We start from the raw sequence: 19,547 nt of genomic DNA, 5'->3' as shown, positions 1-19,547 counted from the left end.
TTCTTCCAACTCTTCATGGGTCATTTCTTCCTCTGCAGCGGTGCCCGTGTCAGAAGTGTGTATCGAGCCTTCCCTAAAGTCATTTTCACCGGTCTGATTATTCCGTCGTCGGTTCACGCCTTGTCTTTCCCCTGCAACCGATGTTTTTCCCCTTTCCATTCTTCCTCTTCTCTTCGCTTCAAAACGTTTTCTTCTTCTTGTCGCTATCAAGTGCCTCGCTCGATCTGGTGTTCTGGCCATCAACTGATCCTTGGTCCGGTATCTCCAAATCTACTTCCACCTACGATGCAACACCCAAATATTACTCCCTCTCCTAGATTTCTTAATTTCGGATGAATCATTTAAGATCTACAAAACCCTAATTTTAAAACAACTCGCCAAAATCTCTAACTTCTACGATTTAAAATAATTTCAAGCTTTCTCTAACTCTTAGATGAGGATAAATCCTCAATCCAAGTCCCTGTTTCTGGACGCCAAAATGCAACTACTGAAAATCCAGTAGCACACCCAAATAAGAAACGAAACAGATCTAAGACATGGTAAGAGTTTTGGATCAGAAATTCTTTATTGATTAACCACTCCAAGTAGTGAAAAATAAAAGTTCTTGAATACAAGGAAACCCTAATTTCTCACTCTAAGCAAAGCTCTCCCCTCCCAAGAATCCGACCCTCCGTACATTTCCCAAGGACCCTATTTATAGACCAATCGACCCTAATGGCGTACAACTCATTTTACTTCGTCTGGATCTCGTGGAGATGCTTTATACTTCGCCCAGATCATTTTCCATAAATTTTTCCCCTTTCTTTCGCTGACAACTTTCGGTGTTTGTCGCGACAGCTGTCTCTTTTCTTGCTCCATAATTTATTGACTTCGCCAATTATCTTTTCAGGCAAGTAACCTCATTTCGCCAACCTTTATTTCGTGGCTGGTGTCTTGTTGGGTACTCCAATTTGATTCGTTTGTGTTTTAGATTCCTTATGCGAGATACTTCGTGTTAGGATGCTTCCTCTTCGTGCTTCCTCTTCGTGTTATTAGTTGGTGGCGAGGTAATTCTGACATTTGATTTGACAAATCACTGACCGGGATCTTTGAGTGAGATTCTTCAGTCCTATTTCGTGCCTTCCTGTGCGGCCACGTGGCGAGCCTATTTTGTGTACCTACACCTGCTTAGCAAAATCCAGCAGAGACAGTTTTTGCTGCTTCGAGAATAGTAATGAAACATGAAAAAAATTGAATTCATAAACACAGTTACACAAAACACAAACATATTTCTTAACTTTTCTGACAAACAACACGGGATAACGTATGTTACAATTACACTAAATAGCTTACTAACAGCTAGAGTATAATATCTGCGAAGGACACGTTCAAACAAACAAAAGCTTAAGAAAGTTATCATTCACTGCAGCATATCTTATCCTACCTTCACCACTAAAGTCTTGATACGCCAATACAAAGATGCGTGCAATACGATACTTTCTCTATTATTAAAAGGGAACCAGTTCGATACGAAAATGCAAATACAAACCGTTTTCACAAACGTGACTATACATTTGTTCTATCGTCAAGCAGAGGCAATCGTATATATTTCCGGAACAACGTTAAGAGGGATCTTCTTATTAACCGTAAGACCAAAAGCTTCAGTCATGTCAAGGTCTTCTCTTTTGTCACCGGCTGGAAGTTCCCAGTTGAAGTAGTATAAGAGATTTGCAAGAATGTATTCAACAACTGTGATGCCAAATAATATTCCTGGACACCCTCTCCTACCTGACCCAAATGGAATGAATTCAAATTCCTGGCCCTCAAAATCGATCGAGTTGTTCATAAATCTCTCAGGGAGAAACAGTTCTGGGTCATCCCATAGTTTAGCATCTCTATGAATTGCCCACACATTGATGTAAACTTTTGTGTGGAGAGGGATATCATAACCTGCTATTTGAGTACTTTTAGATGATTCTCTTGGGACTAAAGGAACAGGGGAATGTAGTCGTAGACTCTCCTTGACAATGCATATCAGATAGTCCATTTGTTTAATGTCCTCCTCTTCTAACTTATGTTTGTTTCCCACTACTCTTCTCACCTCATCTTGAGCTATTTGCATCACTTTCGGATTTTTAATGAGCTCCGCCATTGCCCATTCCATGATTGTCGCTGTTGTATCAGTTCCACCCGCCAACATATCCTGTTAGTGACAAAAAAAATGATTGAGTTAATAATTAGTTAATAAATATATATGATATATCCTAGGAAAAGATTAGAGAAGAGTGAGAGGTCTAACCAGGATTATTGCTTTGATATTATTGCGAGTGATATTTGGGTTGTCCTTCTGAGAAAGGAGTAGAATATCCGTCAAATCTAGTTTGTTAACATCTCTCACTTGACCAAGGAGATGCTCGTCGATGACTTGGTTGAAGAAAGCATCGAGTTCTTGGGATACCTTCTTAAGCTTACTAGATAATCCAATAACAACATCCATCCACCCAAGAGATGGAAAGTAATCACCAAAACTAAAAGCTCCCAGCAACCTTGAAATCTCTCTTGATAATTCACCAGATTTGTTTTCATGAGCACTTTCATACTTAGCACCAATAGCACACCTCGAAACTATGTTGTTTGTTAGAGTTAGCAGTACTTTACTAAGATTAATTACTACTTCTCCCTCTTCCATTGAGGAACATGAACTCGATATCTTTTGGATTACAGTGTCGACTTCTTCTTCTCTCACATTCTTGAATGAATGAACCCTCTTTGCATTCAATAGCTCTAGAACGCAAATCTTCCTCACTTGCCTCCAGTATTCGCCGTAAGGTGCAAAACCAATATCAGTACATCCATAAAATAACGCATTTGTAGCGGTACTAGAAGGTTTATTTGGGAAGACAAGACCTTGGTTTTTCATTATCTCTTTTGCCATTTCCGCGGATGAAACGACAAGAATTTGCGATTGACCCAAGTGCAATAGCATCAATGGACCATACTTTTGAGAAAGATGTCGGAAGGATCGATGAGCTAATTTTCCTATTTGATGAAGGTTACCAATTATCGGAATCGTCGGTGGAGAAGGTGGTAGTTTATAAGTATTGGATGATTTTGATAATGAACAAACTCTATGGATCTTAAACAGAAGTAAAATAGATAATGCAAGTATTAGAAATGAGAGTGATAGAAAGTGTAAATTTGAATACTCTGCTGCTGTTAACCATTGCTGCAGTATCACAAGGAGAGACGGTGCATCCATCCTTCGCTTATTGCATTGGTGGTGGTTTATGGTGATATTATAAACCCACAAACTGATTTGTGTACATAGACAATCTAAGGTACTGTATCGCAAAGTTATGCAACGTTACTGGAAAAATAAGCAGCCTTAATAATTGAGCAACATTGAAAAATATCTATTTTAACCTGTTGAATGAGTGTGATCAGTACAAAGGAGTGAAAATGATGAATGAAGAGAAACCATCAAGCTAAAGAATCTGGCAAAGTTGGACATCTGTAGCAGCCTTACCGTTGTTGGTAGGGTCTATATGTACGATAGATGCGACCTACAGTGTACGTTAGTTTATTTTTACAATGTAACCTATAGGATGCTATTTCTTTCATCAACAGTTTTGTAGATTTTGCGATATCTTTCCTTCTTGTCCTTTGTTCCTACTTGTCAGTTGTAACTTTGCTCCCTGACTGCTAGTTGGGAATTCATATTTCCATGGATGGTGCAAGGTATGATCTAGTCCGTTTATCTAAATAGGACAAATATCGAACAGGCTGGACCACGCCTTTGTTGAGAGTTCTGGATGAGCACTGTGTATAGTATAATATAGTGTTAATTTGCGTCATTGTGTATCTCTGCACATAACAAAAGCGATAAACTGTTCGTTATATAACGAATTAGGCCAGGTTTGTTCATTGTCACCATTTGACGTGTATCATCCTACTAAAATTTCTTCAGTTCAAGAAAAATCGCATTTATATTGCTTCTTCAAAGTTTTATACCCGTTTTTCATAATGTGTATGTAGATAATAAAACACGGCACATCTATTATGTGTGCGAAGTAATAGTTCGATAAACGAGCGAAGGGTATCGCGTCCAATATGTTTAAGATAACGCATCAGATGACGTCAGAAGAATCACGAGTAAAGTGTGATGGTCGTGCGAAGTTATAGAGTACGTGCGAGAAGAGTCAAGGTAAGCGTGCGATAATGACGCACGCCAGATCCGAAAATAAGGGATTTATTAGCTGTCATCCACTATGTAAAATCCCTATATAAGGGACCGAGCGACCATGTAAAGGGAGAGATCTTTTTGAGAGCTTAGACTTGGAATTTAGGAGAGAGAGATTGTCCGTTCTCCAAGATAGAGTTCATCTCAAATCTTGTTCACATATTGAAGATTCTATGAATGAATTTATGAATTTTAAGATGATTACTTGAATTGTTATTAAGATGTCATTAAGGGTGTGGTTATAGGATTTCCTGCAACTGTATTTTGGCGCTAGAAACATGGAGAATCCCTTTAAAAACCGAAGGGAGAGATAACTATGAGAATTCCTTTAAAAACCATATCATCTGAAGTACTATTCTGTGTTGTTGATGTAGAATCACCTTACAACGCTTTGATTGGAAGACCGTGGTTACATGGTATTCTAGGGGTGCCTTCTACTTTCCACCAATGCATCAAGTTTCCTCTTCCTCAAGGTGTAGGAGTAATAAGAGGAGATCCAAATGAAGGAAAAACATGCCATGAGATTGACATAGACAAATGTGAAGAGCGCTCAAGCAAGCGAAGGAACTGGAATCAACAGGTAAAAGAAAGTCAACGTAGTGAAAGGTTAATGGTAGATGTTGTAAATAAAAAGTAGAAGATAACACAATTCTACACAAGCGATAACGACTGCACAAGAGCAAAGGCGTGAATTCCAAGAAGGAGATCTAGTGTTGAGGCAGAAACCTAGATATCAAAGAACTGGTAAAGGAAATATGGAAAACATGTGGGAAGGCCCATATAAGATCAAAAGAATTGTTAACAATGGGATGTATGAGCTGATAGATGAGAAGGGGAATCCATCTGATGAACTATGGAATCGAGTGTACCTGAAGAAATATGGTCCATGCGTAAATGCGAATCAGTATATCCAATAGCATGTGCAAACTTAAAGAAGCATTGAAGGTGAAAGAAGCAAACTAGTTATCTCAAGTTATCAGTCAAGCGAATAGGAAAAGAAAGATGATATCAGAATTGTATTATTCAAAAATATGAATGTAATCGAAAGATATCTTTTTCATTATAAGGATATTATATGAAATAAGACTCCAATTAAGGCATCATAAATAAAGTTCTTCACAGAAGGCATCAGAAATAAAGACTCCAATTAAGGAGCCTAGCTATCTGATTGTGGCGTGCACCCTAGTTCGCATAAAGCAAGAGGCAACAATAATACCTAACGCGCGTCATAATTTGGATGCTAGTTAGCATGGCTCAAGTAAAAGATACACCGACCCTGGAGCTTGAGTCATGGAGATTTGGGGTAAAATAAAAAACCCATCCAGGAGAGGCGCCTAAATAGAAAGATTAAGGTGACAAGGTCTCTCCTAAGGAGTGCAGAAACTCGATCAAGGCGCCGAGGTACACGGTTGAGTCAAGGGTGCTTGGGGAATCTGGAGAGTACCTGGCCGCTCTTGACAAGTCTTGACTATGATGGACTCGGTTCGAAGAAACCCCACTTAGGGTGCGGTCTTGTAATCATAAGCCATATCGATAGAGGGATAAGAGGCCGCGAAAACAACTGATTGTTGTATTAATGGATGGGAGGAGACCACCCTAACCCGGTAGGGGTACGCCTCCTTGAAGGGGAAATCAGGGGAAATATAAGGACGACACCCTCCAATAGGGAGCTGAATTGTGTCAAAAGACGCAAATATTATGAGGCTTTTTACTCACGAGGGTATTAAGACTTGTCATATTTGTGCAACAATAAATACTGAAGAGGCAATAATATAAGAAGATGATAAGGCGAGATCAATGGGCCACTGCGCGAAAGCGTATGGGCCTCCTGCGATTTCGTCGCGTAGAAACAACATTATATACTAGGCAAAATAAGACCTTTAACTAGGAAGGATAAATAAACCTCATGAGAAAAATAATATAGAAGCTAATAATTATTGTTTTGCAGGATGAATATAACTTGTGAATATAGTCGTATGGTTATAAGACAAAGAGAATTTTTCACAAGAGAATTTCGCATGGAAACACGAAGAACATAGCTGAGGCAAAGGTAAATTTGTAAGAGGACGAAAAGGTATATAATATGATATGTAATAACAAGATGTACTATGACATAATAAGAATATGTACATTCATAATAATCTTACATATTAGCTTCATTCAATCATATGTCGTCGAATACCAGAGGCAAGTATGAGAATGCAAATATTTAGAAGGATGTTATTCGCCCCCACATGATAGTTTCACGCATAAGTTATTTGTCATTACGCATAAGATATATAATTTGATATATAAAAGGATGTTATCCCAAGATAATCTCATTTGCTGGAAAATGAAGTTTTTATACAGGTATATAATAAAGAGAATATACAATAACGTAGTACCAAATATTCAAAAAGATTACATTAAAGAAGAAGTTTTCAGAAGCTAATGCGACAAGATAAAAAATATCTTCAAAGGCAAAGAAATTACTTCTTGCCTGTGATATCTTCGTTAATCTCATCAGTCTCAGAACCATCAGCTTCAGATTCATTAACTTCTTCATCAGTTTTCATTCTTCATCTTCTCTTTCACAGTCAGAGATATCAGAAGTTTCTTCGTTAGGAAGAATATTAGTAAACTTATACTTTGAAATAGGAATGCTATTCTCAGAACAGATCTTTTTAATTGTTGCATCACGAACGCGAATAGCATCAAATTGTTTCTTTAGCCTGCGATATTTGGAATCACGTGCGATAAGCTTCGCCTCCAGACTTTTATCAGTGGCAATCTTTGATTCCAACTCCTGAATTTGACTGCGATGTTCTTTCTCAACCACTGCAAAGGAAAAGTAAGAAGGTTAATATCAATTACAAAAAATTGATCAAGAAATAACAAATGGAAACGCATAATGAACAACCTTCTTTATTAGAAATAATATCTTTAATCAAAGAAGAATGATTTGACTCAAGGCTAACATTCACATCTAAGTCATTCCTAGCATTATCTAAGACTCTAGCAGCCCAATCAAGTTCGACATCGCTTTCTATGAGAAGTAGAGAACGAATCATGTTTCCTCGTTCAACAAGTGCGTCCATCTCCCTTAAAGCTCGATCTCGTTCCACTTGAACTTGAAGAACAATCTCTTGGAATTTCTTTAAAGCTTTCGCACCGTTAAGAGCAATTTGATCCTTCTCAGCGATCATAGTGCTAATCCTGTCTTGCAAAGCTTTATTTTTCTCTTTAATTTCTAAAAAGCGACGTCTAAAATCGTTACTATTAGATAAGGCACTCCTATGGTGAACATTAAGATCTTGGTACTTCGCCTTAATCTCCTCCATGGAAAAGGTATTCAACTTGTTATCAACAAAGCTATTTAGAGAAGCATTAAGATACTCTAGAAGAATATCACCATCAACAGGATGAGGGAGAGAGTGAAATAAAGAAGTCGCCTCATCATTAAGGTTGTAAATATCTGCAGGAATAGATAATTATAATGGGAGCAAAAGACATAAATAAACAGGTTGACAAGAGGAGTAAAAGATTATGCACCAATTAATTGATCATTCCTTTTTTGAAGATCGGATATCTTGTTTGTACAAGAAGAGACATCAGATTCAAGTTGATGGTTTCTCTTGCGAAATCAGCAGCGTCATTCTCATGAATGGAAGCTTGGGACTTAAGTTCATTATTTTTAGCTGCAAACCTGCGAAGCCTCCTTTCATAGTCTGAAGAGACAACATATGATGAGCGAGACACCTGCGAGGTTATTAAATAAATGTGAGAAACTTTCGCATGATGCAACTTTAAGGAAAGTGGAAAGGTATAAGCAATTACCATAGAAGCAAGCGAATATTAAAAACTGAGTCTCAAAGCTGAGGCAGCTCCGCGAAGAGAATCATCATCCAAAGTAGGATTATTTATTATCTTCGCAAGAGTCTTACATGTGTGAGCCAACGAATCATCTCCAACTGTTTTCATGGAGTTAGAAAAAATACTAGATATCTGATCCATTACAGATTTAATAGAGGTATCTTCACCAAGATTACTGTCATCATCATTGTCAGACTGAGAATTTGAAGAAGAAGAAGAGGAAGGTGTTTTCCGCTTCTTAGAAGGATTCTTGGAAGAAGATTTGGAAGCAGTCTTTTTACTGCAAATTACACCTTTTCCTTTCACGCTTACAGTTCCACCAGAGCCACGAATCTCTTTAAAAATTTCCTCCTACGCAAATAATGGAAGATAACAAACAGAGGCAAAAATATTGTTAAAATTACACAAAAGGCGTTTCTTACTTCATTATTGTGAAAATGTCGCTCGAGATGATTTTCTGGCCTTTTTTGCTTGATCATCCATCTGAAATGAGGAAAATAGGTAAGAGTGGTAGATGATAAAAAAAAAAAGAGGGAAATAAAGATAATTAAAGATATCATACCACTTTCTCTTCTTCGGGCCATCTGAATACCCAAGGATTATAAGTAGGAAGTCCCTCAGGAAGGGGAAGAGTTAAGCCATGTTCATCCCTACCAGTTATGTATGGGTCCACCAAGATGATTGGATAATCTAACCATCGCGTGTCGTTCGACTAACGAGAGGTATTATTTGTAGGATCATGCCAATCGACATCTCGCATGATTCTATTATCTTCAGCAATACCATCTTTTCTCGACAAACGAACACCCCATTTAGAGGCGCTACTTTTTATGATGGTAAATTCGTAATTCATGAAAAAAATCTAGGGTATAATCAGCAGGATTAATTTCCTCATCTCGATGATCATGATTTCACTTCTCCACTGGGTACTGTGATTCTAAACCGGCTGCACGACAAGCATATTCAAGAGATATTCTAATACTATCACCGCTAAGTTGAAATATGCCAAGCGAAAAATTCGCATGTGAAAGGATCTCATAAAACAAGGGAATTCTGGGATCATAAAGTGGAATAGGAAGACCAGCAAGAATTTGTCCCACCAAAATGATGATTTTTTGGTCACTCCATTCCTCAAGAGAAAACCATTCAGGTCCAAGTTTTGATGAAGGTTTTGATCCAGCAGGGGCAGATAACGAGAAACCCCGTGAACCAAACTCATTCTTCAATCTTTCAAACGCCTGTTTGTCTTCCAACCTGCTTCAGGCATTTTTTAGTATAGGAATGAGGAATAATGAAAAGATGATCAGAGATGATCTTGATCAAGATGGGAGAGAAGAAATCAGAGGAGTAGCAGCAAAAGAAAATAGTTGCAGAGAATAAAGAAAACACCAAGAGTAATTATAAAGAAAAGGAAGAGTAAGATATTTACCCTCGATTCCCGAGATATTCACCCATTAATACGATGATTCAGAATGAGCGGATAAGAAAAAGCGGTTATATAAGATTGTTGATGGTGGTTTTTAGCTTAGGGTTAAAATCATAAAACTGTACATCTGACATGACGTCACTATGACCATTAGCACATTTATTGAATCAATCAGCATGCCTACGTAAGAATTACCGGGTACCTTTTTTTTACATGGGTCATGTTCCACGGCAGAACCCTTAGCACTGACTGACATCATCTATGCCGAACCCTAATTCTCATACTACCACGCCAAGGCATGCCAACCATGCCAGCCGCACCACCGTGCCAATGGCAAACCATGCCAGCAACATCTCCGCGCCGAGGCATGCCGACCATGCCAGCCGCACCACTGTGCCAATGGCAAACCATGCCAGCCACATCTCCGTGCCGAGGCATACCGACCATGCCAGCCGCACCACTGTGCCAATGGCAAAACCATGCCAGCCACATCTCCGCGCCAAGGCATGCCGACCATGCCAGCCACACCACTGTGCCAACGACAAACCATGCCAGCCACATCTCCGCGCCAAGGCATTCCAACCATGCCAACCACACCAATGTGCCAATGGCAAACCATGCCAGCCACGTCTACCGCGCCGAGGCATGCCAACCATGCTAGCCGCACCATGCGCCAATGACATACCAAACCCTTGGCCCCACCACGCCAAGCCAACCGCACCTTTCCTTGGCCCTAGCCATGCTGGCCGCACCATGCGCCAATGGCATGCCAAACCCTTAGCCCTAGCCATGATGGCCGCACCATGCGCCAATGGCATGCCAAACCCTTGGCCCCACCATGCCAAGCCAACCGCACCTTGCCTTGGCCCTACCATGCCAAGTCGTCCGCACCATTCTTCCTTGGCCCCACTATGCCAAGCCATCCGCACCATTCTTCCTTGGCCCCACTATGCCAAGTCGTCCGCACCATTCTGCCTTGTACCCACTATGCCAAGCCGCCCGCACCATTCTTCCTTGGCCCCACTATACTAAGCCGTCCGCGCCATTTTTCCTTGGACCAACCACGCCAAGCCAACCGCACCTTGCCTTGTCCCCACCATGCCAAGCCAACCGCACCTTTCCTTGGCCCCACTATGCCAAGCCGTCCGCGCCATTTTCCTTGGCCCCACCATGCCGGCCTTCCCTATGCGGCTACCAAAACGAAGGCGTGCGACGATCAACGACCACCCTTCAATCCTAGATGCAAATCCTAGCCGTCCAAGGTCGCCAAACAACGCATGTAACCTTTGACCCAAGACCCTTGTTTTGGCCACGCCAAACCGCGCCAAGGCATGCCATGACACATGTGACAATGGAATTCCCACCACCTTGCCGCGCCATACCATGCCGGCCTTCCCTATGCGGCTACCAAAAACGAAGGCGTGCGACGATTAACGGCCACCCTTCAATCCTAGATGAAAATCCTAGCCGTCCAGGGTCTCCAAACAACGCATGGTAACCTTTGGCCCAAAACCCTAGTTTTGTCCATGCCAAATCGCGCCAAGGCATGCCATACCACATGTGCCAATGACATGCCAACCACCTTGCCGTGTCATACCATGCCGGCTTTCCCTATGCGGCTACCAAAAACGAAGGCGTGCAACGATCAACGACCACCCTTGCATCCTAGATGTGAATCCTAGCCATCCAAGGTTGCCAAACAACGCATGGTAACCTTTGGACCCAAACTCTAGTTTTGGACACGCCAAACCGCTCCAAGGCATACCATGCCACATGTGCCAATGGCATGCCAACCACCTCTTCGCGCCACGCCATACCGGCCTTCCCTATGTGGTTACCAAAACGAAGTCCTGCAACAATCAACGACCACTTTTTCATCTAAGGTGCAGATCTTAGCCGTCCAAGGTTACCAGCTAACGCATGGAAACCTTTTGTCCCTAGTTTGGTCGCGGCTAAATAAAGCCAAAACCCTAACTTTTGGCCGCGCCTAAACTATGACATATTAAAGCCATACTGATCATGCTTTCATGCCACTGGCTACCAAACGAAGGGTTGCAATAATCAACGGCTACCTTTCCTCTTAAGATGCAAATTCTCGACCGTCGAAGGTCACCACCGAGACGGCAAGTCTCCCAAGCTCAACTTGTCAGACAACAACAACGTGCTACATGTTTTCCACGAAAACACTCGAGACATCAACACATGTCACAAACTAGGGGATGCTCATTGGGTATTGGTTTGGCGGTTTACAACGTGCGGCGTACACTACGCCCGTTATAAGAAAGTGTCATAAGGATGAGTCGGTTAGTAAATACATGGAGTACTGGTGAAACACTTTCTTTTATGGAACATCAATTCCAGGCGTTACCGGTTACCACCTCCTCCCATTTACTCACCCGTTTTCCATTTCTTAATGAGACCAGAGTACGTTTCACTTCGACTTGTATAAATAGGCATTACCTATTTCCACCGAACAACAAGTTCAAGTCAGGAATATACAACACTCAGAAAATATTTGATAGCTTTTCATTTGTTAGATTATCACTTTCTGATACAAGTCGAAAAACAACTACTCTTCCAGAATCAACTATTCTGGTCTCAACACTATCTTCACTTCCCTCCACAAAACCAAACCTTCTCCTTCACTTTGTGACCGAAACAAGTCTGGAACGGCCATTTATGGGTTTAGGCAGGATTTGTACAGATTGATCTCTCAAATCTAAATTACTCCCTTGCAGTACATTGTTTAGGGTTTAAACCCGTTTCTCACCCACACACCCGAAATTACCAAAATCAGCAGAAATCGTTTTCACCCTCAAACAAAGACGTGTCAGTTTAAGAGTAGCTGAAAAGACACGCGTAAGTTCTCACACTTAAATTAGAGGAATATGTCAGTTGAAAAGAATACGAAAAGACGGATGAGTGCAGCATTATAAATTGGAGTTTCTCATATCGCTCCCTTTCCAAAGAAACGACATGAGAAGAGGAAAAATGTGGATACTAAATACTGCACGTCTATTATGTGCGTGAAGTAATAGTTCGATAAACGAGTGAAGGGTATCGCGTACAGTATACTTAAGATGACGCATCAGATGACGTCAGAAGAATCACGAGTAAAGAGTGATGGTCGTGCGAAGTTATAGAGTACGTGCGAGAAGAGTCAAGGTAAGCGTGCGATAGTGACGCACGCCAGATCCGAAAATAAGGGCTTTATTAGTTGTCATCCACTATGTAAAATCCATATATAAAGGGACCGAGTGACCATGTAAAGGGAGAGATATTTTTGAGAGCTTAGACTTGGAATTTAGGAGAGACAAAGATTGTTTGTTCTCCAAGATAGAGTTCATCTCAAATCTTGTAACCATATTGAAGATTCTATGAATGAATGTATGAATTTTAAGATGATTACTTGAATTTTTATTAAGATTTAATTAAAGGTGTGATTGTAGGATTTCCTGCAACTACAGTGTATCCACATCATACTTAAATCCCCACAAAAAAATGCCCATTTCCGAACGCACCATTGAATGTGTAACTTTCACACACTTGCTTTACCTTAAGCTCAATGAAGTACTTGTTCATTGGTAGTTTCCAATAAGTCTCTGAGCTTTTACAAGACACGGTCGTCGTTGTACACGTGATTGAACTTGGATCTCATCACTGAAGGTTTTTACTGCAACCCCATTCATCGTCTCATTCTCTCTATCTGTGTACCAGAGGTACCTATCTCGGTAGGAGACTGAAATAGACATGCAATTTCAGAATCCAGCCACTTTTGCGAATTCTAATGGGAATTTGAGATCAATAATTTAGAAATACACGTCTAATTCTATATTTAAGTGTTTTTGAATAGGAAATCCTAATTCTTTATCTAACAAGGACCATTTTACGATTATTATAAATACAATAGACCATGGACATGCAATTATAAATACACACCTCTTAAGATTATTTTTTTTACTATTAGACTTTCATCAAGGATGGCATCACAAGACAGTTTCAATGGATGTGAAGCACATATACTTTGTGTAAACCGATGTGGATTTTTCGGAACAACAACGAATATGAACTTATGTAGCAAGTGTTATAGGGATCAACTCAAGGAAGATGAACAATCTATTTTAGCCAAAGGTGCTTTCGAGAAATATGCAAACCCTAAGAAAGCTCATACTACCCAAGCAGAATCAGTTGGCTCAAGTGATTCTTGTGTCACATACGAGACTACGGCTTCGCTAAGTTCAACATCATCAGATTCGGAAACATCAGTAGTAATGGAGAAAGTGGTACAGTAGCGAAGAATAGATGTTTTAGTTGTAACAAGAAAATGACACTACAAGACACTTAATATATTGCAGCACCCAATGATCATGGCAAAAACCCCTACTAGTGTCGCGAGAACCTATGTAGCAAGAAGTCTATTGTTGCACCCAATCTTTATTGGTGCAACAAGAGATTATGTTTTTTTGCCACACTCTTTTCAAACTGTTGCTACAACTATGTGGCAAAAGTTTTATTTTGCAACAATAAATTATAACTTTTAGCTGCAGCTAAAAAGTATTGTGGCTAGAAATTTGCTTTTGCAACACCTATATTGAAGGTGTGGCAATATATGGTGTAGCAATAGCTACACTTTCTTGTAGTGTGGACCAGTTTTCTGCTCGACTCATCGTTACCCGGAGAAGCATTCATGTGAATTCAGCAACAAGGGCGTCGTAAGAGAATCACTTGCAAAATTGAATCCGCAAGTTAAGGCAGACAAGATGATTGACAGATTTTAATCCCAAATATTATCTTTGGAGTTTCTTTTCGATAGAATATTGTTTTTGACAAATAATGCTTCTATGAATTTCTAGTATATGAGCAATTTTTAATAAATATTAATTCTCAAACACAACATCCGATCTGAATTTCGATCAAAAAGAAATCCATTCAACCACAACAATTAGTAAAGACCACTAGGAACGGAGTTCGAAATCTTGTTATTGTTATTTTCTTTTAAGGTTCTTGGGTACCAAAATCCTCAAAATACTAAGCTTGGAGTCAGAAATTTAAATCACGAGATCCTCTTCCTCTTAAATTTTCTTGCAAACTACAGTTATACTAGGGTATGACCCGTGCCGTTACATGAGTTCTTTTTGGTGTTGGTCATTATATCACCTACCATTTAAATTGATTGTCATTTTGTGTTAAAAAAATATTTAGTGCAATTTTTTTCGAAAATTTGAAAAGTTGAATGAGAGTTGGGAACTCTTCTTTCATATCCCTAAAAACTGTTATATTTGCATTAATTCTTGGAACTGCTGACTGTTTTCAAAAACAAATATTGACTGTGTTCTTGTAGCAATGTATAATTCGTCTGGTTACACATTAGTAATACTCGAACCTGTGGTAAAAAAAATTAATCGGTTGGGTTAATATAATTTACGGCCAGTCATTTTACGGCCATTAGACATGTCATTTGCATAAATATGGTAATTCACAATCCTCATTCCCTACAATGTTCTAGGTAGACGTTAGCTTCTTTATAAAAAATGACAACTATATATTCATGGTTTAAACTAACATCTGAAAAATGGCCAGCTTACAGCGTCACAAAAAAATAAAATAAAAATGTAAAACATTGAATCCAACAACATTCCCTTGGATATTAGTGTCCTTGAATATTTCTTAGCGGTGAGAAATGATGTGCATGATGAGAAGAAATCCCCACCCCCTAATACATGAATCGACGAACGATGTGGAGGAGAATTGTTCTTTGTCAGCATATGCGTCTGAGACCTAAAAGTAAGGAAATTGCATACATCATATGTCCAGTATGCTTTTCCTTGCAAACCAATTAATAACACAATTTTATTGTCTTACTAAATAGTGAAAGACTCGCATTAAATAAAATGGAAGATCCAAACAAAAGAAATCCCCCTCTAATACATGAATCGATAAACGATGTGTAGGAGAATTCTTCTTTGTCAGCATATGCGTCTGAGACCTAAAAGTAAATATGAGACTTATTCTAAATACCAATGGTATGAAAACTTGCAAATGAAACTTATATTACACCTTGACCTAAGAATACATAAGAGACCTAAAACAACCATAATTTTATAATTGCTAGTACAAAATGAACATGACATTACAGCTGAATATTAAAATATTTCTTAAATCGACATCTACTAAGTGTAAGATATTTATAAGAGTTTGGCTAGCTAGTTGATATCTTCAATCCATATGATACCAACATGTACACGACTCTAATCCAACTAAGAGTTTTAACTCTCCAATAGCAGTAGCAATACAATTAAAAATGTTATTTACCGACCCAAGTTAAGGGCATAAGAATGAAACCATCGTTATCTTCGTCATTTATTTTCACTCCATGTAAATCCTCCGATTCTGGCCTGAAAAAGTCAAAGTCTAATTGGACAATTTCCTGTCCATAGAAGAAAAAAATACAAACAAAAATAAATTAAATGGTATGGTAGTAAAAAAACACTAACATAAGAATAAAAATGAATAGCTGGCAATCATATCTGATCAGTATTTTTTGACTGCAAATGAAAAAACAAAATTAAGATAACAAAATACAATATTAATGAAAAGAAACAAAGAGAAATCAAACTGCATAAATGAACAAAAATTAAGCGCGAGGCATCATGAATCTATTGATATTAAACAAAAAATTAAAAGGAAAAGCTAACAACAATTATCTCAATCAACCAAAACAACAGTGAATCATACCTTGAGAATAGAGCAGGGATGGATCCAGGATGACGGATTTTTCATTTTAGACCCGGGCTAATACACATGATTAACCAAAAAATTGGCTAAAATGGGAAAAATTAGGCTTGTGGACCGGGAGGGCGACCGGGGCTAAAGCCCCGGTTAGCCCTCTCATAGGTCCGTCCCTGGAATAAAGTTGTGCAAAGGATGAATGTCTGATAAAGGAATTTGATTATAAAAGAGATTAAATCAAAAGTTAAGTTAAAGGGCGTTTAATTTAGAATAAAAAAATGGGTTAACATTAAATGGGAGGAATAACTCCCAAATAAATGAGTGATCAATGCACATTAAAAGTCTAAATTCATTGTCTTAGGAAAAATTAATATGTGAATTAATCTGGACCCTTCTATATATGCCTAAAACATAGATTGAAAATCTTAAATATGTAACTCAATCTAGACCATTTTTTATATGTCAGAAATGTAATTGAATAACTTAAATGTGTGGCTTAATCTGGGCCGTCTTTTGCACCAAACCTCAAACCAGAAAATAACCTTTGCCTATAAATTGTCTATAATTCTGTAACTGAGCTTTCTAGGCCCAACAGGAGATACCATTGGCAGGAAAACCAAAGGATGTAGGACTCACAGCAGGGTAGAGGAGGACTGTCTAGCTGTTCAGGATGCTCTGGATTAGGCGTCTCAACTCAACCTCAGAGTATTCAACTTAGCAGGTGATAACAAAAAGCTCATCAAAGTAATGCAAAGAGGCAACAGAAACACAGGATGGAGGAATAATGAATTGATCGACACATTAATTTTGAAGTTTAACACTTTTGAACAAGTTATATGTAAACATTTAAAGTATGGTCGCTCTTCTGATCTACAAAACCTCTGTCTAGTCGGGGCAAGATCCCAAAGTTCTCAAGTGTGGGAGGCAGCTACTCTAACTTCCTTTTGTTAGTTAACTCTTTTTATCTATTAAAAAGATACTACCAGCTATAAAAAAAAGATTAATAGAGAATTATTCGGTCCTATTGCCCAAATTTGTTGCAAACCCCAAGTGTAAGTCTTGCTTGGCAAAATCCAGCAGAGACAGTTTTTGCTACTTGGAGAGTAGTAATGAAACATGAAAAAAATTGAATTCATAAACACAGTTACACAAAACACAAACATATTTCTTAACTTTTTTGACAAACAACACGGGATAACGTATGTTACAATTACACTTAATAGCTTACTAACAGCTAGAGTATAGTACCTGCGAAGGACACGTTCAAACAAACAAAAGCTTAAGACAGTTATCATTCACTGCAGCATATCTTATCGTATTATCTAAAAGGGAACCAGTTGGATACGATGGTTAACAAATGCAAATACAAACCGTTTTCACAAGCGTGACTATTCATTTGTTCTTTCGTCAAGCAGAGGCAACGCATATATTTCCGGAACAACGTTTAGCATCTCTATGAATTGCCCACACATTGATGTAAACTTTTGTGTGGAGAGGGATATCATAACCTGCTATTTGAGTACTTTTAGATGATTCTCTTGGGACTAAAGGAACAGGGGAATGTAGTCGTAGACTCTCCTTGACAATGCATATCAGATAGTCCATTTGTTTAATGTCCTCCCACTACAAGAAAACATGGCTTAAGCAACTAAAATCTTAGCAAGCACCAATAATTTTAGTCGCTTTAAGAATAAAGTTACTAAACTTGCGACTATCAAACTAGCGGCTCGGTATTAATATATATCCACTAATTTGAGCGACCACATAGAGTAGTTTAGTCGGTAAAATGCTTTTCCCGATAAGAATATAGCAACCGCCGTTGTAGGTTTGGTAGCTACCTACTTCGAGCTAGAATGACCAGCGATTCAATAGGTATTTGGTTGGTCAAACCAATCTGAGCGACTAAATTTAGCGACTACCCGTTCATTAGAAAGATTATATGAGATTTTCCGGTATGTATCGGTTTCCACATTTCATTGTACCTAATTATCTGGTTTGTTAAATTTCTTGTTCTTTTCTCAGATATTGATTTGAAAATGGGTCCAATGTAATGAGCATTTTTCAAATGGAATTCTCTTTTCATCAGATCAAAGAAGTATAAGTAATTGTTTGCTTGATTTTGACGATACCAGTCTTCTTTTGTTTATTAAAAAAAAAGATACCAATTTCATTTACAAAGCTAAGCTTCTTTTACAGCTTCACGGCAGTATGAAAGAAAACAAACAACTAAAATTAATCCCAGTCCATCTCATTGTCAGACTCTTCAAATTCGAGCAAATCATCATCATCGCTAGTAGTATAAACACTTTCAACATCAGCATCATCTTCATCGACAGCTTTCCCTCGTCCTTGTTCTGGCGCAACGTAAGTGACGGTTTCTTCCGGAACATCACACCTATCCCAAACAAAATTGTCATCATCATCCTGCTGCGGTTCAAGTTGTACATCTTCCATAGAATAAGCCGAGTACAAATCCTGTGCAGCTTCACTAGGACTCAAACCTGTATTAATATCACGCACCGGCATATCATAATAGTTCCGAGGTTTTAGTTTTATCACTGTCTGCCACTGGGACTCCTCTCCTTCATTCACATACATAACTTGTGATACTTGAGAAGGTAACACATAAGGTCCATCTTTCCAACAACTTACGGTTCTATTAACAGCAGTAACAACTCCATGTTTATCTTTCCTGTATCCCCTATCACTATCTACATCCCGCCAATCACATTTGAAAAGAACAACACGGAATCCACCCACATACCTCAACTCTATAATATCAGTTAGCACTCCAAAATAATCCTTCTCGATGGTTACACATACTCCAGCGTTTTGTGTCGTTCTTCCCTGCTCCCAACGTTTTGTCTGAAAGCGGTACCCATTGACCGTGTAAATGTTGAAAGACAGCTTCTCGGCAAGGACCTCCGACCAATGATAATAGTTCTTCACTCACCTGACTGGTCTCTTTGTGCAGTTGGTAAATCTGTTTGTTATAGAAAAAATCCCGCCGAAGTCAGAAATCATAAGAAGCCTGTGTGGCGAACAAAACATGCATGTTAATAGTATTGAATTGAGACTCACTTTACGTTCAAACCATCTAGGAAATTCTTCGGTGTGCTTTCTATGTGCGTGGCTAGTTCCTTCAAGCATAGATTTGTGTTCTCTGTAAATTGCCATAAGAAAATCATTCAAATACATGTGCACGAAAACAATCTCACAATCTAGCATTATTCACTGTACATAAGGAGAAAGAGCAAGTAGAGAACACGTACTCCTCATATTGGTGCACTTCATCACAATTCTTGAGAACAGCCAATTTCA

At 38.9% G+C, this 19,547-nt stretch overlaps 1 protein-coding gene and 1 long non-coding RNA gene across 2 annotated transcripts; both read right to left on the bottom strand.

Moving 5' to 3' along the window:
- Positions 1 to 1,248: 1,248 nt before the first annotated feature.
- LOC113275084 (cytochrome P450 71A1-like) lies at positions 1,249 to 3,414 on the bottom strand. The gene is made up of 2 exons (XM_026524523.1): positions 2,279 to 3,414; positions 1,249 to 2,182 (listed from the first exon to the last, which is right to left on the bottom strand). Exons 1-2 carry the CDS (start codon positions 3,236 to 3,238, stop codon positions 1,565 to 1,567), a joined length of 1,578 nt encoding a protein of 525 aa, XP_026380308.1. The 5' UTR covers positions 3,239 to 3,414; the 3' UTR covers positions 1,249 to 1,564.
- Positions 3,415 to 18,929: 15,515 nt separating this feature from the next.
- Positions 18,930 to 19,531, bottom strand: LOC113275085. The gene is made up of 3 exons (XR_003323415.1): positions 19,499 to 19,531; positions 19,308 to 19,389; positions 18,930 to 19,209 (listed from the first exon to the last, which is right to left on the bottom strand). It is a non-coding gene; the product is annotated as an uncharacterized LOC113275085 (long non-coding RNA).
- Between the last annotated feature and the right edge of the window lie 16 nt (positions 19,532 to 19,547).

Source organism: Papaver somniferum, chromosome 4 (assembly GCF_003573695.1).
Source record: "Papaver somniferum cultivar HN1 chromosome 4, ASM357369v1, whole genome shotgun sequence".
Classification (NCBI taxonomy): Eukaryota; Viridiplantae; Streptophyta; class Magnoliopsida; order Ranunculales; family Papaveraceae; genus Papaver; species Papaver somniferum.
The sequence above is the reverse complement of the archived record's forward strand: the minus strand, read 5'-3'. Positions and strand labels throughout refer to the sequence as shown.